At 46.2% G+C, this 19,138-nt stretch overlaps 1 protein-coding gene across 1 annotated transcript in view; it reads right to left on the bottom strand.

The window, feature by feature from the left end:
* LOC146835416 (uncharacterized) overlaps positions 1 to 19,138 on the bottom strand; it is a 165,029-nt gene that overhangs the window by 91,225 nt on the left and 54,666 nt on the right. The window contains exons 5-6 of the mRNA XM_085602978.1: positions 7,926 to 9,092; positions 642 to 796 (exon numbers count right to left, since the gene is read on the bottom strand). Of these exons, the coding sequence (XP_085459104.1) occupies positions 642 to 796; positions 7,926 to 9,092 (1,322 nt within the window). The remainder of the gene's footprint in view (positions 1 to 641; positions 797 to 7,925; positions 9,093 to 19,138) is intronic.

Genomic DNA, 19,138 nt, shown 5'->3' with positions numbered 1-19,138 from the left:
ACTCGATATTATTGTAGGTCGAAATAAAATTTTCGATATTTAGACAGCTCACCATCATTGTCATGGGCAGTGACTCTAGGAGACCAGTGGTCTGTCACAGCCATTGACTTCAGGAGATCAGTCCTTGGTCTCATACACTGAGCTCAGGAGATCAGTTTTCAAACAGAGACGGTGACCCCAGGAGAGCAGTCCTCAGTCACAGATAGTAACGCCAAGAGATCAGTCACATACAGTAACCTCAGGTGATCAGTCCTCAGTCACAGATATTGGCACCAAGAGATCAGTTCTCAGTCACAGACAGTCACACCAGGATATCAGTCCTTACTCACAGATAATAACCCCAGGTGATCAGTCCTTAGTTACAGACAGTGACCACAGGAGATCGGTCCTCAATCACAGACAGTGACCCCGGCAGATCAGTCCTCAGTCACAGACAGTGACCTCAGGTGATCAGTCTCAACCACAGTGACCCGAGGGTATCAGTCATCGGTCACAGACAGCGACCACAGAAGAAGGGCACCCTGCAGATGTTAGGCCCTTCCCAAATAACAGTTGGTAGGTATGTGCCATGCTTTCTTTAATTGTTCCTGTGAGCTGACCTTTAAAGTGAAGTTCAACCATCAGAATGACTTTTTTCTTACCGCTTGTGATATCTTCTGACAGCGCTCCAGATTCTGGGTTGACGTAGGGTCGGCGTATCGTGGGTCCCAATCATCTGTATATTTGCATTTCACAGCCCTTGTAACAGTGTTTGCAGAAGACTGGGTAGTTGTTGTAACTGTGGAGGTGATCACACCTGTAAGAGTCAATCATAATTCATGATTAATGCTGGCCTTCCCTCCTTCACTCTGCTTCCTGGCAGGTGGGCCTGAAGGTGGCTTCATTCTGACCTTTAGGGCGGTCATATTTTACTTTTGCAGTTTCTTACATCATCTACAAGCTGTTGTGTTACTGTCATATCTCATCATAGCTGAGGTATGAAGTATTACTGGCATGAGTGTTTACATCATCTTTGCGGTAAGGAGTGTTACTGTCATATCTCACATCATCTGCAAGCTGTTGTGTTACTGTAACATATCATCATAGCTGATGTATGAAGAATTACTGTCATTTTTTATGTCATTGATCAGGTATGGGGTGTTACTATCATATCTCATATCTTCACTCATACGTGGCATTACTGGCATTAAAATGCAACATGATTCCTGGAGTTTGTTATATCTTACATCATTGCTGAGGTATACAATGATACTAGTCTACTATGTTACATCATTATTAGAGATGGAGGAATATTAGTCTGGTATGGTACATCATTGTGAGGTATGGAGCGATATTATTCTAGTATGTTACATCATTGTGAGGTATGGAGTGTTTCTAGTATAGTATGTTACATCATTGCTGAGGTATGGAGTGTTACTGTCATACTATCTTATATCTTTGCTGAGGTATGGAAAGTTAGGGCATGGAGTGTTATTGTCTTATCTTGTATCATTGATGAGGTATGAAGTATGAAGAGAGGGGTGTGGCCCTTTGGATATGAGGAAGACAGAAGGCTAGGAGGGGGTGTAGGACTTGGGATGTGAGGGGAACAGAAAGCTTGGGAGGGGCGGACCCTTAAAAATGAGAGACATTGTAGGGTCAGACGCTGGTGTCAAAAATTTGGATATGAGGGGGATAGAAAGCTCAGTGGGTGGTGTGACTCTTTGGACAAAAGGGGGATAGAAGGGTCAGGATTTGACGAGGCCTTTAGATATGAGTGGTACAGAATCAGTGCTTAAAATTCCAGGAATAAGCACTGGGGCCCAAGGTTTTGCTCAGAAGCCCACTGCTGGCACTGCTGAATGCTGGCATGCAGGGTACCAAGGCTGTGAAGTCTTGATTCCACCACCAGACACTCCCTCTTCCTTTATCTCATTCTTGTAGGTTGTTTTTCATTCCTGCTTTCTACCTTTGTCACATATTTTCAAACTTTCTCTTTCTTCTTTACCCCCTGTGTGTTTTTCTCTCTCTTTCTCTGGTTCAAAGTCTGTTGAGGAAAAATTAGAGTTGGTCCCCAAATATTCTTGACAGTGGCCCCCACCTGCAACCACCACTCAAATTAAGCACTAGACAGAAGGCTCAGACGGTGTGGACCTTTGGGTATTAGGAGGACAGAAGGCTAGAAGGATGGAGTGACCCTTTGAATGTGAGGGAGACATAAAGCTTGGGGAGCAGCCCTTTGGATAGGAGGGTGACTGAAGGCTCCGAGGGTGGTGTGGAACTTTAGATAAGACGGGGACAGAAGGTGCAGTGGTGGTTTGGACTTTTGGATAAGAGGGGACAGAAGGCTCAGAGGTTGTTGTGGCCATTTGACTGTTAGGGGAACAGAAGGCTCAGAGGGATGTGAGGCCCTTTGGATGGATGGGGCACAAGGCTCAGAAGGTGTAGTGAATTTTTAGATAAAAGGGGGAAAGAAGGCGGTGTGGCCCCTTGGGTATGAGGGGGACAGATTCAGAGCTTAATGTTTGAGGAATAAGTGCCAGGCCCAAAGGTTTGATTAGAAGCATGCAGTTGGCTCTAATGAACATCAGCATGCCGTTTACCAAGACAGCAAAGTCTTGATTCTGCCACCAGACACACCCTGTCTCTTTAGAAGTGAAAAACAAAAAAAGAAGGAGGTAGAAGTTTTTTATGTAGGATTCACTCTACTTCCATATCCTATAACATCCTCAAAGGGGAGTGAGTGCTACTAATCTGAAAGGATCTGGATATGCTCACTGTTCTGCCGAAACCCTCAACCTATCTCTGCCGTTGGTGGCGTATGTAATCACCACTGTGGTATGTCATTGGGCGATGTCATCATTGGGTTTTGCACCTAGGTGCTCGCTTCCCTAGGTGACTACCGCCTCCTCTTGAGGGAAAGTACTGGTGGGATTCATCTGGTAGTATCTAAAATTGCCTCCTGTACTCCAGAGTATATCTTTAATGTGCACAGTATTGAGGGGCAAGGTTCAAAAGAAAAGGTGATGTTTTTGGATGTGTTAACTGTCCATAACATCATAAATAGCTGGTCAACATGTTTCGGCCTTTAGTGCCCCATTAGAGGACAAGGTCTGGGCCTTCATCAGAACCTTATTCAAGTACAATGGGTCCCTTACGGTTTGTTGATCCTTGTTAGATCTTCTTTAGACTCGTAAGTCATTTACTTATGTGTCTTCAAACCGAATTGTTTTTTTGGAAGGAATTCTTGGCATCTTTGAGCCTGACACTTATAATCCTTTTTAGTTTGCCTCATAGGTATCAGAGGCAACTTGCCTTTCTTGAGCCCCTGGTGCTTCCCCTATGCGGTCCTCGTCCGTTCTTATGCGTCTAAAGAAGCGTGGTTCAAAGCTGTGTGCATAAGTGCAAGAGTCTTTAAAAAGATCCTCTTATTGACAAGGAGCCAATGCAGATTTCTCAAGAGTGCCAAGTCAGAAGCTTGTCTAAGTAGATTGAGAACCAGATGAGACGCTGCATTCTGGCCCGTCTGAAGTTTCCTCAACAAAATCTGAGGCAGACTCGCATAAAAAGCACTGGCATAATCCAGCCTCACAATAAAGGAGAGGATCTTCAAGATTTTTTATAGCAGTGCGCATAAGACCAAAACACGTGTCAACTACCTTGTTAATTTGATAATGTAGTGACAGCTGTCTATCAAACTTTACTCCCACGTTTTTTACTGCGTCAACTTGAAGTTTCGACAGAGAGGCTCCTTCCGACCAATTCCCTTGCAGATTAATTTTGAAATAGACCTCTGGCTTATGAGTGTTGCATTTGAGTTGATTGATACTCATTCACTGGAAAATAGCTGATAGACAGAGTTTAAAGGCATCCTGGCAATTGGCTCACCTTTCTTAAATGAAAATATCAGCTGAGAGTCAACAGTATACAAGATTATCTTGGCTCCAAAAGACTCAACCAATGCCGCTAAAGGGGTTTATAGATGTTGAACATATAGGGCTCAGGGGTAAGCCTTGGGACACTCCTATCGAGACACTGCTTTTACAGGACGAGAAAGATGGCATCCATACCTCTTTGCATCTGTCTTCAAGGAAGGATTTCAGCCACTTCATTGCTGTGCCCCGATGCTTATATCATATATGCGGACCAGCAGCCTGGAGTGAGGGATCGTGTTGGATGCAGGCAATAGGACTAGCAGTACCAAGACTGCCTTACCTGCTGTATTTAATGTGCATTTTCTTACTTTGAAAACTTCTGCAAGTGCTATCTCCGTGCTAAATTTTAGCTTAAACTAAGGGTGGGCGTAGTTAGCGGAGTACCACTAAACTCTGCGACGTTAAACAAAAAATCCTCCTCTCAATTAATAAAACAGAAACCTTGCATACCTTTGATAAAACAACAATGAACTCTATCTTTACATGCAAAAATACATATAGTCATCTCACAAAAGTGAAAATGAAAATTCAGCCAGCGGTGAGAGAGGTGATGATTTTGGCGTGCTCCCTTACCTAGGGAGAGAACCAAGCAGATGCCTTGAACACAAAGAGCACATCATGCTGAACGATTCGGTGTGGTCTCATCCTCCTAGGACCACCCCAAGCACAGTTATGGGCAAAAATGCAATCCCAACCAAAGGCCGTGTAAAGCATTACGGTACGAGATTCTAGAGTGCTGTGAATATTATAGTATCCAATATCAAAACATTCCTCGAGCAGCAACGCTGAGCTGAGAGCTAATACTGTAATATTCACTGCACTCTAGAATCTCGCCCCACAATGCTTTGCTGGGCCTTTGGTTGGCATTGAATTTTTGCCCATACCTTTGCTTGTGGTGGTCCTAGGAGGATGGGACCACCACAATCGTTGAGCATGATGTGCTTTTTGTGTTCAAGGCATCTGCCTAGTCCTCCCCCTAGGTTAGCGGGGACCCCAAAATCATTACATCTGTCATTGCCTGATATTTTTCAAAGCTCCCTTTTGTGAATTGGTTATATACTTTTTAGCACATAATGGTAAAAAATTTTTATCAAAGAGTTGTGGGTGCAGTAGCTTACTCCAGAGTTTTTGCATGAATTCCGTGTTGGTGTGAAACTCCCCAGACGTAATCCCAATTAATAAAACGGATACCTCACATACCTTTAGTAGAACAACAAATAAATATTTTTACATGCTAAAAGACATATAGTCATCTCACAAAAGTAAAAATGAAAATAAAGCAAGCAGTGAGATAGGTGATGATTTTGAGGTCCTCCCGAACCCTGGGAGAGAACCAAGCAGATGCCTTGAACACAAGGAGCACATCATGCTGAACGGTTTGGTGGTGGTCCCATCCTCCTAGGACCACCCCAAGCACAGTTATGGGCAACAATACAATCCCAACCAAAGGCCCTGCAAAGCATTATGGGATGAGATTCTAGAGTGCAGTGAATATTATAGTATCCAATATCAAAACATTCCTCAAGGGGAAGGCTCTCCCACTCAGCTGAGAGCTAGTACTATAATATTCATGTTCAGGGGCGGCTCCTCCCTAATGGTGGAGGTGCATCGGCCCACTCGTCAGAGTCAGTCAGAGAAAAAGAAAATGACAACGAAACAATATCATTTTATTTTTCTTTGACTAATTCTGACTTGTGTGCAGTTTGGGGCCAGGCCATGACAGGCAAATGGTGGCACTTAGATGTGTGCATGCATGTTTGGCCGTCCGGCCGTCCTAGGCCAGCCAAACATACGTGCATACTTCTATTTCTCAAACCCAGCTGTGTTCACAGCCAGGGTTTAGAAATTCCGCAGGCACACAGGAATTGTCAGACCATCTGAGCAGACCACTCAGACCAATCCTGGCGCTGCTGTCCCAGAGCGGCGCCAGTATTGGCTGAGCAACCTCTGCATTCCCAGAGAATGTAGGGAGAGCTCAGAGGCTGTGGCAACTGTCTGAGGCTGCTGGGAAAAGGTAAGTTTAAAAAAATTATTTTTTCACCCCGCGCACGCCCATCAGTCCCCCGCACCCCCATCTTCATGTTGTGGCGGTTTACCACTGCTCATGTTGTCGTGTTGTCAGCTTGCATTTGGGGGCAGGGAATTCACAAATTCAAATTGTAGATGGACAGCTGTGAAAAAGACAATATTCCACCAGAGAATCTAAATCGGACCCCCTACGTGGGAAACCATCCCTGATATGGATGCCTACCTTTCGATGGCTTTTATGACTGTATGTGAGCTTTGGAAGGCACATTGCAGGCTCTTTACATGAAGAATGTCTGCACAAAATGAAGCTCCTCTCTAACGTGGTACTGAGTTGACTGACTAGGGAAGGATGAGAGGCTAATGCTCGATTAACCACTCTTGTCCACTGTTGACACAACAATCTCAGTAGTAACTGAACAAAAAAGCTGCCAGGGGAACAAATGCCATTACCTGGAGTAATCACAGTATCAGTAGACCGCACTGACCACCTCTAATGGCGCTCATTGACCATACATTTAAAAACCTTTTTTCTCACAATGAAGAGAGGCAACATAAAAAACACATCTGATTATATTTTAGCAATCTGCACAAATTGTGACTCGTAGGTCCTTGTCACAGGAGTAGTTTTTTCTTTATTTTGATTCTTCATCCACCTTACAAAAAATGCAGGCGACGTATTTCGCATTGCAAAAGCTTCCTCAGGGCAATATTATTTGTTTGAGGGCAGTATCAAAATATCTGTTGATTTTCCGTTCAATCCCTCTTCTTCAACCCTTTCTTCATATTGACTTTTTTAGGATAGAGGCACAACGTAGCGCATTGCAGCAGGGTCTCTGTTGTAGTTTGTAGTCCTTCTCTTTTTCTGAGTTTCGAGGCTTTCGCGAGGGAAGTTAGAGAAGGCTCACTCCCTTGTCTCTCTTTTTTTGTGTTTTTCAATATTATCAGTTCGCTGGTTTTCTAAAAAGAACTCCTAACACTACTTCAACAACTACAGTAGACCATGCTGGATCGCGCTGTCTGTGTCATACACATCCACAATAGATGACCCCTCGAACCTTCAAGTAAGGGGCCCTTTGTGCTCACTGCGCCTTTGCAAAGTCTAAGATAGATTCCGTGGACACAATACCATGAGTTTTTTTTGTTTTCTTGTGCACATAAATTATTTGTGAGGATTGACCACGGGCTCCCGGCTTAAATGCATCCTTCAACTCCATGACGTTCTGCCTGCTAAAATGGAACATATTGACTGATGCATATTTACAGACTTTCACTTTGGAAAATCAGTGAACTGATAATATTGCCCTGAGGAAGACTTTGAAAGGCGAAACGAGTTGGCTGCGTTTTTTGTATTGTGGATGAAGAATCGAAATTTTAAAAAAACAACCACATGTAGCATGATCATGGATATATCCGATCCTATGTAAGCAAATAGAAGGAATGGTCCATCGCTTAATACATAGAATATTGGACTGACTTAGGCTTGAACATAATATGAAAATCAAACATATGCCGCCAATGGTATGTATGTAACTTTAATATTATGACAGTGATCACTGCATATGCAAAGGCCCCTCCATACACCCACGTATTTATTAGGACCTGTGCCATGATAGCTACGTCCCTATACTAAAAAATGGGGCATTACTTAAGAAAAGTTGTTTTTCAGTAAAAAATAATGGCAATATATGTTGCTAGGGAAAAACATCAGGTAGAGTTATGGGTAAAACTGAAAACTGTAGTAAAAAAGAAAAATCCCACTATTTCAGAGAAAACCAGTGAAAACCAAACGATTGTGTTAATTAGAGAAAAGAAAAAGAAGCTACACTTCATAAAAACCAAAGCCAACCAAATCAGTTTCCAGTCGTCTGACTGAAATGTCAGTGTGCTTTGAAATTTGCCTCTAAAGGACTGCTATGTATGTGGGCTATTTAAGCGCTGATGCTCCAACTATTTCTACAGCAGCTATAATTTATGTAGACCCACCTGTTCCTGTTGTTGTGGCTGTTGTTGCAGTGGTTGATGCTGTTGTTGTGGCAGATGTTGCAGCAGTTGATGCTGTTGTTACAGCTGTTGTTGCTTCTGTTGTGGCTGCTGCTGTTGTGGCAGTTGTTGCAGCAGTTGTTGCTACTGTTGTTGCAGCTGTTTCAGCTGTTGCTGCTGTCGTTGCAGCTGTTGTGTCAGCTGTTGTTCCGGCAGTTGTGGCAGGTGTTGTAGCTGCAGTTGTTTCTTCTGTTGTTTCAGCTGTTGTTGCAGCCGTTGTTGCTGCAGTCGATGCGGCTGTTGTTGCAGCTGTTGTTTCTGCAGTTGTTGCAGCAGTTGTTGCTGCAGTCGTTGCAGCTGTTGTTTCAGATGTTGTTCCGGCAGTTGTGGCAGGTGTTTTAGCTGCAGTTGTTGTTTCTGTTGTTTCAGCTGTTGTTGCAGCCGTTGTTGCTGCAGTCGATGCAGCTGTTGTTGCAGCTGTTGTTTCTGCAGTTGTTGCAGCAGTTGTTGCTGCAGTCGTTGCAGCTGTTGTTTCAGATGTTGTTCCGGCAGTTGTGGCAGGTGTTTTAGCTGCAGTTGTTGTTTCTGTTGTTTCAGCTGTTGTTGCAGCCGTTGTTGCTGCAGTCGATGCAGCTGTTATTGCAGCTGTTGTTTCTGCAGTTGTTGCAGCAGTCGTTGCAGCTGTCGTGTCAGCTGTTGTTGCAGCAGTTGTGGCAGGTGTTGTAGCTGTAGTTGGTTCAGCTGTTGTTTCAGCTGTTGTTGCAGCTGTTGTTTCAGCTGTTGTTGCAGCTGTTGTTTCTGCTGTTGTTGTGGCAGTTGTGGCAGGTGTTGTAGCTGCAGTCGTTGCAGCTGTTGTTTCTGCTGTTGTTCCGGCAGTTGTGGCAAGTGTTGTAGCTGCAGTTGTTTCTTCTGTTGTTTCAGCTGTTGTTGCAGCCGTTGTTGCGGCAGTCGATGCAGCTGTTGTTGCAACTGTTGTTTCTGCAGTTGTTGCAGCAGTTGTTGCTGCAGTCGTTGCAGCTGTTGTTTCAGTGGTTGAAGCCACTATGGTTCCACTAGTTGTTCCTGAGGTTGTTGAAGCTGTAGTACCGCCCGTGGCTCCAGATGTTGTGACTGCTGTAGTTGAGGCTGTTGTAGTTGTTGGGGCAGTTGTAGGGACAGCATAGGGTACACCTGTAGTGGGATGATTTAGATAGGAATAATAATTAAGATTCACAGCTGTTAAACTTGGCCACAAACAGTCAATTTTGGAAAGTGTGCTTTATGTGTGAACTAACTGACTAATAAACACAAATATGTATTCTGATTATTTTTAATCCCTAACATTTTTTTTCATAAACGATAGCATGTCAGAAATATTATACAAGCAGAAAGGAATTTTGTCTTCGAGCCTTTCTGAGTGTAAATACCCTCATGGGCTAGTGTGAGGAGTAAACGACTCTGAAACTCAATCAGAACTTGTTCAAAGCCGGATGTAGCCTTAATGTCACTGCATTGTAAACTCACTTTTATTCTCACACAATTTGTCCTACTTCACAGCAGAGTGCAGTCCTGGGGACCAACAGTGTAAGTTTCACACAATTAGAGGTTGGTCACAGCAGAGAGCAGCCTCTGTAGCCTGGTCACCTTACCTGTCACACAATCAGAGGTTTGTCACTGCAGAGTGCAAACTCTATAGTTCACCTTTATCACCTTTACTGTCACACTAGCAGAACTTTGTCACAGCAGAGGACAGGCCCCTTCCTTTGTACAGTGGGTTGTCCTCCATTGTCACACAATTAGAAATTGGTCGCAGCAGAGTGCAATCTAGGAGGCCTGAAGTGTTAGTTAACTGCTACTGTCACACAATCAGAGCATGTTCACAGCAGAGTGAAGCCTCACTGGACCTTCAGTGTGAAATAACCTCTTTAAAACACAATCAGAATGTGTTCACAACAGAGTGTAGCCTCTGTTTACTGTCACACAGTCAAAGCTTGTTCACAGTAGTATGCAGTCTGGATCAGGGCTCTCCACCCATGCTTGCACCCAGTGCTTCATTTATGCTGGTGTTTGCCGGTGCTCAACACCGGTACTTATTTCTGAACACTAGCACATGTAAGAGTCCGCAGCATGGGGGCGCTGTGTGGCTATTTTGTTTAGGAGAGTGCATCAGTGGAGTGTGTAACTATTTGAAATCAGCACGCCCGGTCCACCCCTACAGTGTGGGATGGCCTCCAATAGTCCACAATGTCCCCCTTGTTGGAATGTGATCATTAGTAGGTAATGCTGGCATTGGCATGCTGCAGCAGTGGCATGAGCTGTGGGTGGTGCCAGCAGCAGTGCACCCCTGTGGAAAAACAGGGTTCCTGGTACTTAATTGTTTACACATTCAGCACTGCTTGCACCATCAGCAGAGTTGAGCAGCTCGGGAGGGAAGCTGGAAGCATTCTGGGGACGATTTTATGTTTAGATTTTTTTAGCAGCTTCTAACATAAAAAGAAATGATGTCTAATCCCCTCCTTCACATCCATTGATAGTTCCCTGTTACCCTGGAGGGTAAAATATGCCAAATTGGAGAGTTCAAGATTTCAATGATGAGCTTTATAAATGAATGAATGTTTTGTTCCTGGATTTTTGTATAGTGTGGCATTCACCAGTGACTTGGCCTCTCTGATCTTTGTGCAGACACCGGTCTGTAGTTGTGCCATCCATAAGGGGTTCTGCAGCCTGCCCCAGATGGTGGATGGTTTGAAGGGTGTGGATCATCCTAAGAGATGTGTGCCATGGGGGGGGGGGGACAAGGGAGTCTTGTGACGTTCCATCGTACCCTGTGTCAACGTGGAGCTTGAGTGGGTCGCCTCTGCGTGGTGGTTCACCGCGGGGGGTGGGATCTGAGGCCCTCTGCCTGTCCGCAGTCAGCTGCGGCAGGGTTTTTGCACAGTACTATTGAGTCTTGCACCTTTTCCAATGACCTAGGTGCTTGCCTGGCAGTCTTTCTAAAGCAATATATGTGGATCTTGAGTTCTTCCTCTCAGATGAAGTGTTCCTGATTAAGAGTTTATTGGAAACACGCCACCCTGAGCACTTCATTCCCTGTCTCCTACAGCGATGGCTCCTGCTCCACAACAGGGGGTTGGGCCTCACAGCACTACAAAAACAACAACACAAATGCATACAAACACATATAGGATGACCCTGGGGCCATCTGAACAATTCAGCAAAATATCTTACTTAACTGTAACTCAAGTTCTCCAACATTGGCAGGAATAATGGTTACCATCCACTTCAAGTAAAGCCTTTTCAAATCTTTCCATATTTGTTAAAGTTAGCCAAGAGTGAGCTCCAATATTCTTCAGTCAGTGTCCATCTTGCTTCAAACTCAAAATTTAGGGGAGCTTAAACATTCATGTTCCCAAAGTATCCTTCAACAGTTCATGAAAGGGCTCTTTAGAGCATTTCCACCTCTACGGCATCCTCCGGTTCTATGGGAACATATACAGTCCTTGGACAGCTGATGGTGCCTCGTCTTGAGCCTATACATAGATCAGACTTACAATCTGTCTCATAGAAAGCAGCACTCCACCTGGCTCTGACATCTGACAGGAGAGTGGGAGAGATGTAAGCATTCGCCATCAGAGAACCTTTTCTCTGGTTCACGAAGGACACAGTCATTCTCAGACCCAACGCTATATTCATTCCAAAGGTTCCTACTGACTTTCACCTAAGTGACCCTGTCATTCTTAGATCCTTATTTCCAAAGGTAGAAAGATCATTACATTCTCTAGACTTGCGGAGATGTCTCATATTCTCTATAGACAAGACAAAAGACATACACACATTAGAAGAGCTATTTGTGTTGTTTGGTCACCCACGAAAAGGTCATGCCCTGTCAAAACAGGAGATAGCTCTGAGGCTCTCTGTATTACTTTCTGTCATGCCAAAGCCAAGCGTCCTCTCCAGGGAAGAGTGAGAATGCATTCCACCAGGGACATGGCTTCAATTGCAGCACTCTTTAGTCCAGCAGTGCGTCAACAGCAGGGGGAAGGCATGAAACCCCAGCTGTCTCATCCATTAGTGCAGCAGTGCGTCCTGCTCAACAGCAGGGGGAAGGCATGAAACCCCAGCTGTCTCATCCATTAGTGCAGCAGTGCGTCCTGCTCAACAGCAGGGGGAAGGCATGAAATCCCAGCTGTCTCATCCATTAGTGCAGCAGTGCTTCCTCCTCACAGCAGGGAGAAGGTGTGAAGACCCAGGGGATCCCATGCATTAGTGCAGCAGTGTGTCCTTCTCAACAGCAGGGGGGAGGCATGAAGACCCAGGGGATCCCATGCATTAGTGCAGCAGTGCTTCCTCCTCACAGAAGGGAGAAGGTGTGAAGACCCAGGGGATCCCATGCATTAGTGCAGCAGTGCGTCCTTCTCAACAGCAGGGGGGAGGCATGAAGACCCAGGGGATCCCATGCATTAGTGGAGCAGTGCTTCCTCCTCACAGCAGGGGGAAGGCATGAAGACCCAGGGGATCCCATGCATTAGTGCAGCAGTGCTTCCTCCTCACAGCAGGGGGAAGGCATGAAGACCCAGGGGATCCCATGCATTAGTGCAGCAGTGCTTCCTATGCCACTGCAGCGTGGTGGGAATGAAGACCCAGGGGTCCCATGCATTGGTGCAACAGTGCGCCCTGCTCACAGCAGGGGGAAGGCATGAAGACCCAGGGGATCCCATGCATTAGTGCAGCAGTGCTTCCTACGCCACTGCAGCGTGGTGGGAATGAAGACCCAGGGGTCCCATGCATTGGTGCAGCAGTGCTTCCTGCTCCACGGCAGGGGGTTAGGCATGAAGATCCAGGGGATTCCATGCATTAGTGCAACAGTGATTCCTGCTCACAGCAGGGGGCTAGGCATGAAGACCCAGGGGTCCAATGCATCGGTGCAGCAGTGCTTCCTGCTCCACAACAAGGGGAAGGCATGAAGATCCAGGGGATCCCATGCATTAGTGCAACAGCGATTCCTGCTCACAGCAGGGGGCTAGGCATGAAGACCCATAGGATCCCATGCATTAGTGCAACAGTGATTCCTGCTCACAGCAGGGGGCTAGGCATGAAGATCCAGGGGTCCAATGCATTAGTGCAACAGTGATTCCTGCTCACAGCAGGGGGCTAGGCATGAAGACCCAGGGGTCCCATGCATTGGTGCAGCAGGGCTTCCTGCTCACAGCAGGGGGGAGGCATTAAGACCCATAGGATCCCATGCATTAGTGCAACAGCGATTCCTGCTCACAGCAGGGGGCTAGGCATGAAGATCCAGGGGTCCAATGCATTAGTGCAACAGTGATTCCTGCTCACAGCAGGGGGCTAGGCATGAAGATCCAGGGGTCCAATGCATCGGTGCAGCAGTGCTTCCTGCTCCGTAGCAGGAGTATGATAGGTTGACTCAGGAGGTCTCAGTGCATTAGTGCATTGATGATTCCTGCCCCACAGCAAACGTTTGAAAACGTAAGCCGCCCCTCATGTGACAAGAGGAAAAGCAATGAAAAATGAAAAGCTTTGGATGAAATTGGAATACAAATTGGTGAAATTGAACTAACTTGTGGCATCTGAGTTATGCAAGTAGAAATAAGCTGTGCGTCTGGCATTGGGGTGTGACTTTGCCCCAATTCCGAAGTGTTCACACAAGTACCTGGTTTAGGGCAGACCACGCTTACGGGCTTGCACGCGAACAGATTTAAATTAGAACAAATGGTATTATGAAAGGTGGAAGAAACCGGAGTGCACTCTGTCACCCTTCTCTCTTTTTCAAGACCCAGGGGATCCCATGCATTAGTGCAGCAGTTCTTCTTGCCCTGCAGCAGGGGGTTGGGGATGAAAACCCAGGGGTCCCATGCATTAGTGCAGCAGTGCTTCCTCCTCACAGCAGGGGGAAGGCATGAAGACCCAGGGGATCCCATGCATTAGTGCAGCAGTGCTTCCTACGCCACTGCAGCGTGGTGGGAATAAAGACCCAGGGGTCCCATGCATTGGTGCAACAGTGCGTCCTGCTCACAGCAGGGGGAAGGCATGAAGACCCAGGGGATCCCATGCATTAGTGCAGCAGTTCTTCTTGCCCTGCAGCAGGGGGTTGGGGATGAAAACCCAGGGGTCCCATACATTGGTGCAGCAGTGCTACCTACTCCACTGCAGGGGGAAGGCATGAAGACCCAGGGGTCCCATGCATTAGTGCAGCAGTGCTTCCTGCTCTGCAGCAGGGGGATGCGCATGAAGATCCAGGGGTTCTGTTTTAGTGCAGCAGTGCTTACTGCTCTACGGCATAGGGCAGGGCATGAAGACCCAGGGATCCCATGCATTTGTGCAGCAGGGCTTCCTGCTCTGTAGCTGGACCTTGGGCACAAAGACCCAGGGGATGCCATGCATTAGTGCAGCAGTGTTTCCTGCTAGGAGCAGGGGATGGGCATGAAGACCCAGGGGATCCCTTGCATTAGTGCAGCAGTGCGTCCTGCACCATAGCTGGGGATTGGGCAAGAAGACCCAGGGGATCCCATGCATTAGTGGAGCAGTGTTTCCTCCTCACAGCGGGGGGAAGGCATGAAGACCCAGGGGATCCCATGCATTGGTGCAGCAGTGCTTCTTGCTCTGTAGCTGGACCTTGGGCACAAAGACCCAGGGGATCCCATGCATTAGTGCAGTAGTGCTTCCTGCTCTGCAGCAGGGGGAAGGCATGAAGACCCAGGGGATCCCATGCATTTGTGCAGCAGTGCTTCCTTCTCTGTAGCTGGACCTTGGGCACAAAGACCCAGGGGATCCCATGCATTAGTGCAGCAGTGCTTCCTGCACCATAGCTGGGGGATGGGCATGAAGACCCAGGGGATCCCATGCATTTGTGCAGCAGTGCTTCCTTCTCTGTAGCTGGACCTTGGGCACAAAGACCCAGGGGATGCCATGCATCAGTGCAGCAGTGCTTCCTGCTCAGAGCAGGGGATGGGCATTAAGACCCAGGGGGTCCCATGCATTGGTGCAGCAGTGCTTCCTGCACCATAGCTGGGGGTTGGGCATTAAGATCTAGGGGATCCCATGCATTAGTGCAGCAGTGCTTCCTGCCCCACCGCAGGGCCTTGGATAGGATGTCTCAGTGCATTCATACAGTTGATTTGGATAGGGTGCCGTAGAGGGTGCCATGCATTAGTGCATCTGGCTTTCCTGTTCCCCATTCTGTGTTGCACAGGATGACCCAGGGGTCACATGCATTCAAGCAGTAATTGCTCCTGCACTGCAGCAGAGGGCCAGACACAACATACAGCATGGTATGCAGTAAGTGCTCCTGCTGCGGAGTAGGGCCTCAACACCATGACTGCGGGTGTTCCAGTGTAGGGGTACAATTATGGTTCTTGCTCCACAGGGAGGGCTTTGAACACGATTCTCCAAGGGGGATCAGTGCATTAGTGAACGTATAGTTCCTACTTCCAGCAGGTGTCTGCAACTGATAAGACGTGGGCCACCTTTACATTGACAAACCGATGAACCCTGCTCCACCTTGAGGGTCCGGACACCACAGTGATGGGGTATGCTGGGCATTAGCGTAAGTGTTGGTCTCTGCACCACAGGAGGGGTTGGACACTATGGCCAGGGGAAGACATGCTTCGGATCAGCGATAGGTCATTCTCCATGACAGGAATTGTAAATGAAAATGCAGTGTGTGTCGATTACATTAATACAGAGAGAATGAACACAGCCATGTGCCCCTCGTCAGCATTCCCATGTGATGCATCTATGTCAAGCAAGCAGTCTGCCATACACTGGTGCAGAGTTCTGATTGGCTGAAGTCCATTCCTCTATTGTCCAGCTTCTAGAGTGGAAAGGGCTGTCTTCTTGAGGACACCGATTGAATATTGCTGTCGTCAAACCACTGTGTGAGAATCACCAGGAGAGTGGCATTTGCTCCACCCACATGTTGGGAGCCAGGAGTACATGTTTTGATTGTGCAGAAGTTGAGTTGTGTGATTGCATAAATGTATTGTGTTTTCACCTGATAGCAGCACAGATGGGACGACGGCCGTCATTAACCTACACGGATTTTAAGGGCTGGCTTGACGGTGCAACCTTTTAATGTACACCAATATTATTCTACAGTTCTTTCCTTCCACACAAGGACATATCCATGTCCATGCTACCTACTTGCAATGCTTGACAATACCATACAACCTTCTGTTAAAGCCCAGCCTCCTGGCATTGTCAATGCTTGTTCGTACTGCAGTGTGGTTGCTACTTGCTAGAGGGCTCAATGTTACCAGGAAACAACATTTTCTGTATGCATATACACATATTTGCAGACATATATACATTTATTTTATTTACTTTTTGAAGTTTTGCATAGCGCAATCTCGACCCGAAGGTATGAGAGCGCGAGCACCAGTTGCGTTACAGATGTACACATTCATTTTGTTACACACAGGGAGATTAAGGGGCATAATCACTAGAGAAGTACCTGCTGCAGGTCCACCAGACAAAGGGTGATGTGCCCTTCATTGAACCGGTGCAGCACCTGCTGCAGGTCCACCAGACAAAGGGTGGTGTGCCCTGCATTGAACAGGTGGAGCACCTGCTGTAGGTCCTCCAGACAAAGAGTGATGTGCTCTGCATTGAACTGGTGCAGCACCTGCTGCAGGTCCTCCATACATAGGGTGAAGTGCCCTGCATTGAACAGGTGCAGCGCCTGCTGTAGCTCCTCCAGACATAGGGTGATGCGCCCTGCATTAAACTGTTGCAGCGCCTGCTGCAGGTCCTCCAGACATAGGGTGAAGTGCCCTGCATTGAACAGGTGCAGCGCCTGCTGCAGGTCCTCCAGACCTAGGGTGAAGTGCCCTGCATTGAACAGGTGCAGTCCCTGCTGTAGCTCCTCCAGACATAGGGTGATGCGCCCTGCATTGCACCGGTGCAGCACCTGCTGCAGGTCCTCCAGACAAAGGGTGATGTTTCCTGCATTGAACAGGTGCAGCACCTGCTACATGTCCTCGAGACAAAGGACGATGTGCCCTGAATTGAACAGGTGCAGCACCTGCTGCAGGTCCTCCATACAAAGTCCTCCAGTGTGCAGTTACTGCTACCCTGATCCTAAAGGAAACTGCATGGTCTAACCTGTGTGGATTGCACATAACATTTTCATCTTTCATTGTCAAACCCTCATCAAATTTATATAGCGCTTAGCACCCATGACAAGGAGTTTTGTGTTGTTTGCTAATGGCAGTTTTATAGCACTTACTACCTCTGCGAGGAGTTTAGATAATATCGTAATTGAATTTATATATGGCTTACTACCCCTCACGAGGTGTTTGTGTTGTACTGTAATTGCATTTACATAGTGCTTACTATCACCAATGAGCTGTTTGTGTTGTATTGTAATTGTGTTTGTATAGCGCTTACTACCCCTGACGAGGTGTTTGTTGTATTATAATTGTGTTTGTATAGCGCTTGCTTCTCCTGACGAGGCGTTTGTGTTGCATTGTATTTGTGTCTGTATAGCGCTTACTACCCCTGACGAGGTATTTGTGTTGTATTGTAATTGTGTTTGTATAGCGTTTACCACCCCTGCCAAGGTGTTTGTGTTGCATTGTAATCGTGTCTGTATAGTGTTTACTACCCCATACGAGGTATTTGTGTTGTATTGTAATTGTGTTTGTATAGCGCTTACCACCCCTGCCTAGGTGTTTGTATTTCATTGTATTCGTATCTGTATAGCGCTTACTACCCCTGACGAGGTATTTGTGTTGTACTGTAATTGTGTTTGTATAGCGCTTACCATCCCTGACGAGGTGTTTGTGTTCCATTGTATTTATGTTTGTATAGCACTTACTACCCCTGATGAGCTGTTTGTGTTGTATTGCATTTGTGTTTGAATAGCGCTTACTATCCCTGATGAGGTGTTTGTGCTACAATGTAATTGTGTTTGTATAGTTCTTACTACCCGTGACGAGGTGTTTGTGTTGTATTGTAATTGTGTTTGTATAGTTCTTACTACCCGTGACGAGGTGTTTGTGTTGTATTGTAATTGTGTTTGTATAGCGCTTAATACCCCTGATGAGCTGTTTGTGTCGTATTGTAATGGTGTTTGTATAGTTCTTACTACCCGTGACGTGGTGTCTGTCTGTGTTACATTGTAATTGTGTTTGTATAGCGCTTACTACCCCTGATGAGGTGTTTGTGTTGTATTGTATTTGTGTTTGTATAGCGCTTACTACCCCTGACGAGGTGTTTGTGTCATATTGTAATTGTGTTTGTATAGTTCTTACTACCCATGACGAGGTGTCTGTGTTACATTGTAATTGTGTTTGTATAGCGCTTACCATCCCTGACGAGGTGTTTGTGTTCCATTGTATTCATGTTTGTATAGCACTTACTACCCCTGATGAGCTGTTTGTGTTGTATTGCATTTGTGTTTGAATAGCGCTTACTATCCCTGATGAGGTGTTTGTGTTACAATGTAATTGTGTTTGTATAGTTTTTACTACCCGTGACGAGGTGTTTGTGTTGTATTGTAATTGTGTTTGTATAGTTCTTACTACCCGTGACGAGGTGTTTGTGTTGTATTGTAATTGTGTTTGTATAGCGCTTAATACCCCTGATGAGCTGTTTGTGTCGAATTGTAATGGTGTTTGTATCGTTCTTACTACCCGTGACGAGGTGTCTGTGTTACATTGTAATTGTGTTTGTATAGCGCTTACTACCCCTGATGAGGTGTTTGTGTTGTATTGTATTTGTGTCTGTATAGCGCTTACTACCCGTGACGAGGTATTTGTGTTGTATTGTAATTGTGTTTGTATAGCGCTTACCACCCCTGCCTAGGTGTTTGTATTTCATTGTATTCGTATCTGTATAGCGCTTACTACCCCTGACGAGGTATTTGTGTTGTACTGTAATTGTGTTTGTATAGCGCTTACCATCCCTGACGAGGTGTTTGTGTTCCATTGTATTTATATTTGTGTAGCACTTACTACCCCTGATGAGCTGTTTGTGTTGTATTGCATTTGTGTTTGAATAGCGCTTACTATCCCTGATGAGGTGTTTGTGTTACAATGTAATTGTGTTTGTATAGTTCTTACTACCCGTGACGAGGTGTTTGTGTTGTATTGTAATTGTGTTTGTATAGTTCTTACTACCCGTGACGAGGTGTTTGTGTTGTATTGTAATTGTGTTTGTATAGCGCTTAATACCCCTGATGAGCTGTTTGTGTCGTATTGTAATGGTGTTTGTATAGT

This window comes from Triturus cristatus, chromosome 4_2, assembly GCF_964204655.1.
Source record: "Triturus cristatus chromosome 4_2, aTriCri1.1, whole genome shotgun sequence".
NCBI classification, from domain to species: domain Eukaryota; kingdom Metazoa; phylum Chordata; class Amphibia; order Caudata; family Salamandridae; genus Triturus; species Triturus cristatus.
Note: the sequence above shows the minus strand (reverse complement) of the source record. Positions and strands in the feature narration are given on the sequence as shown.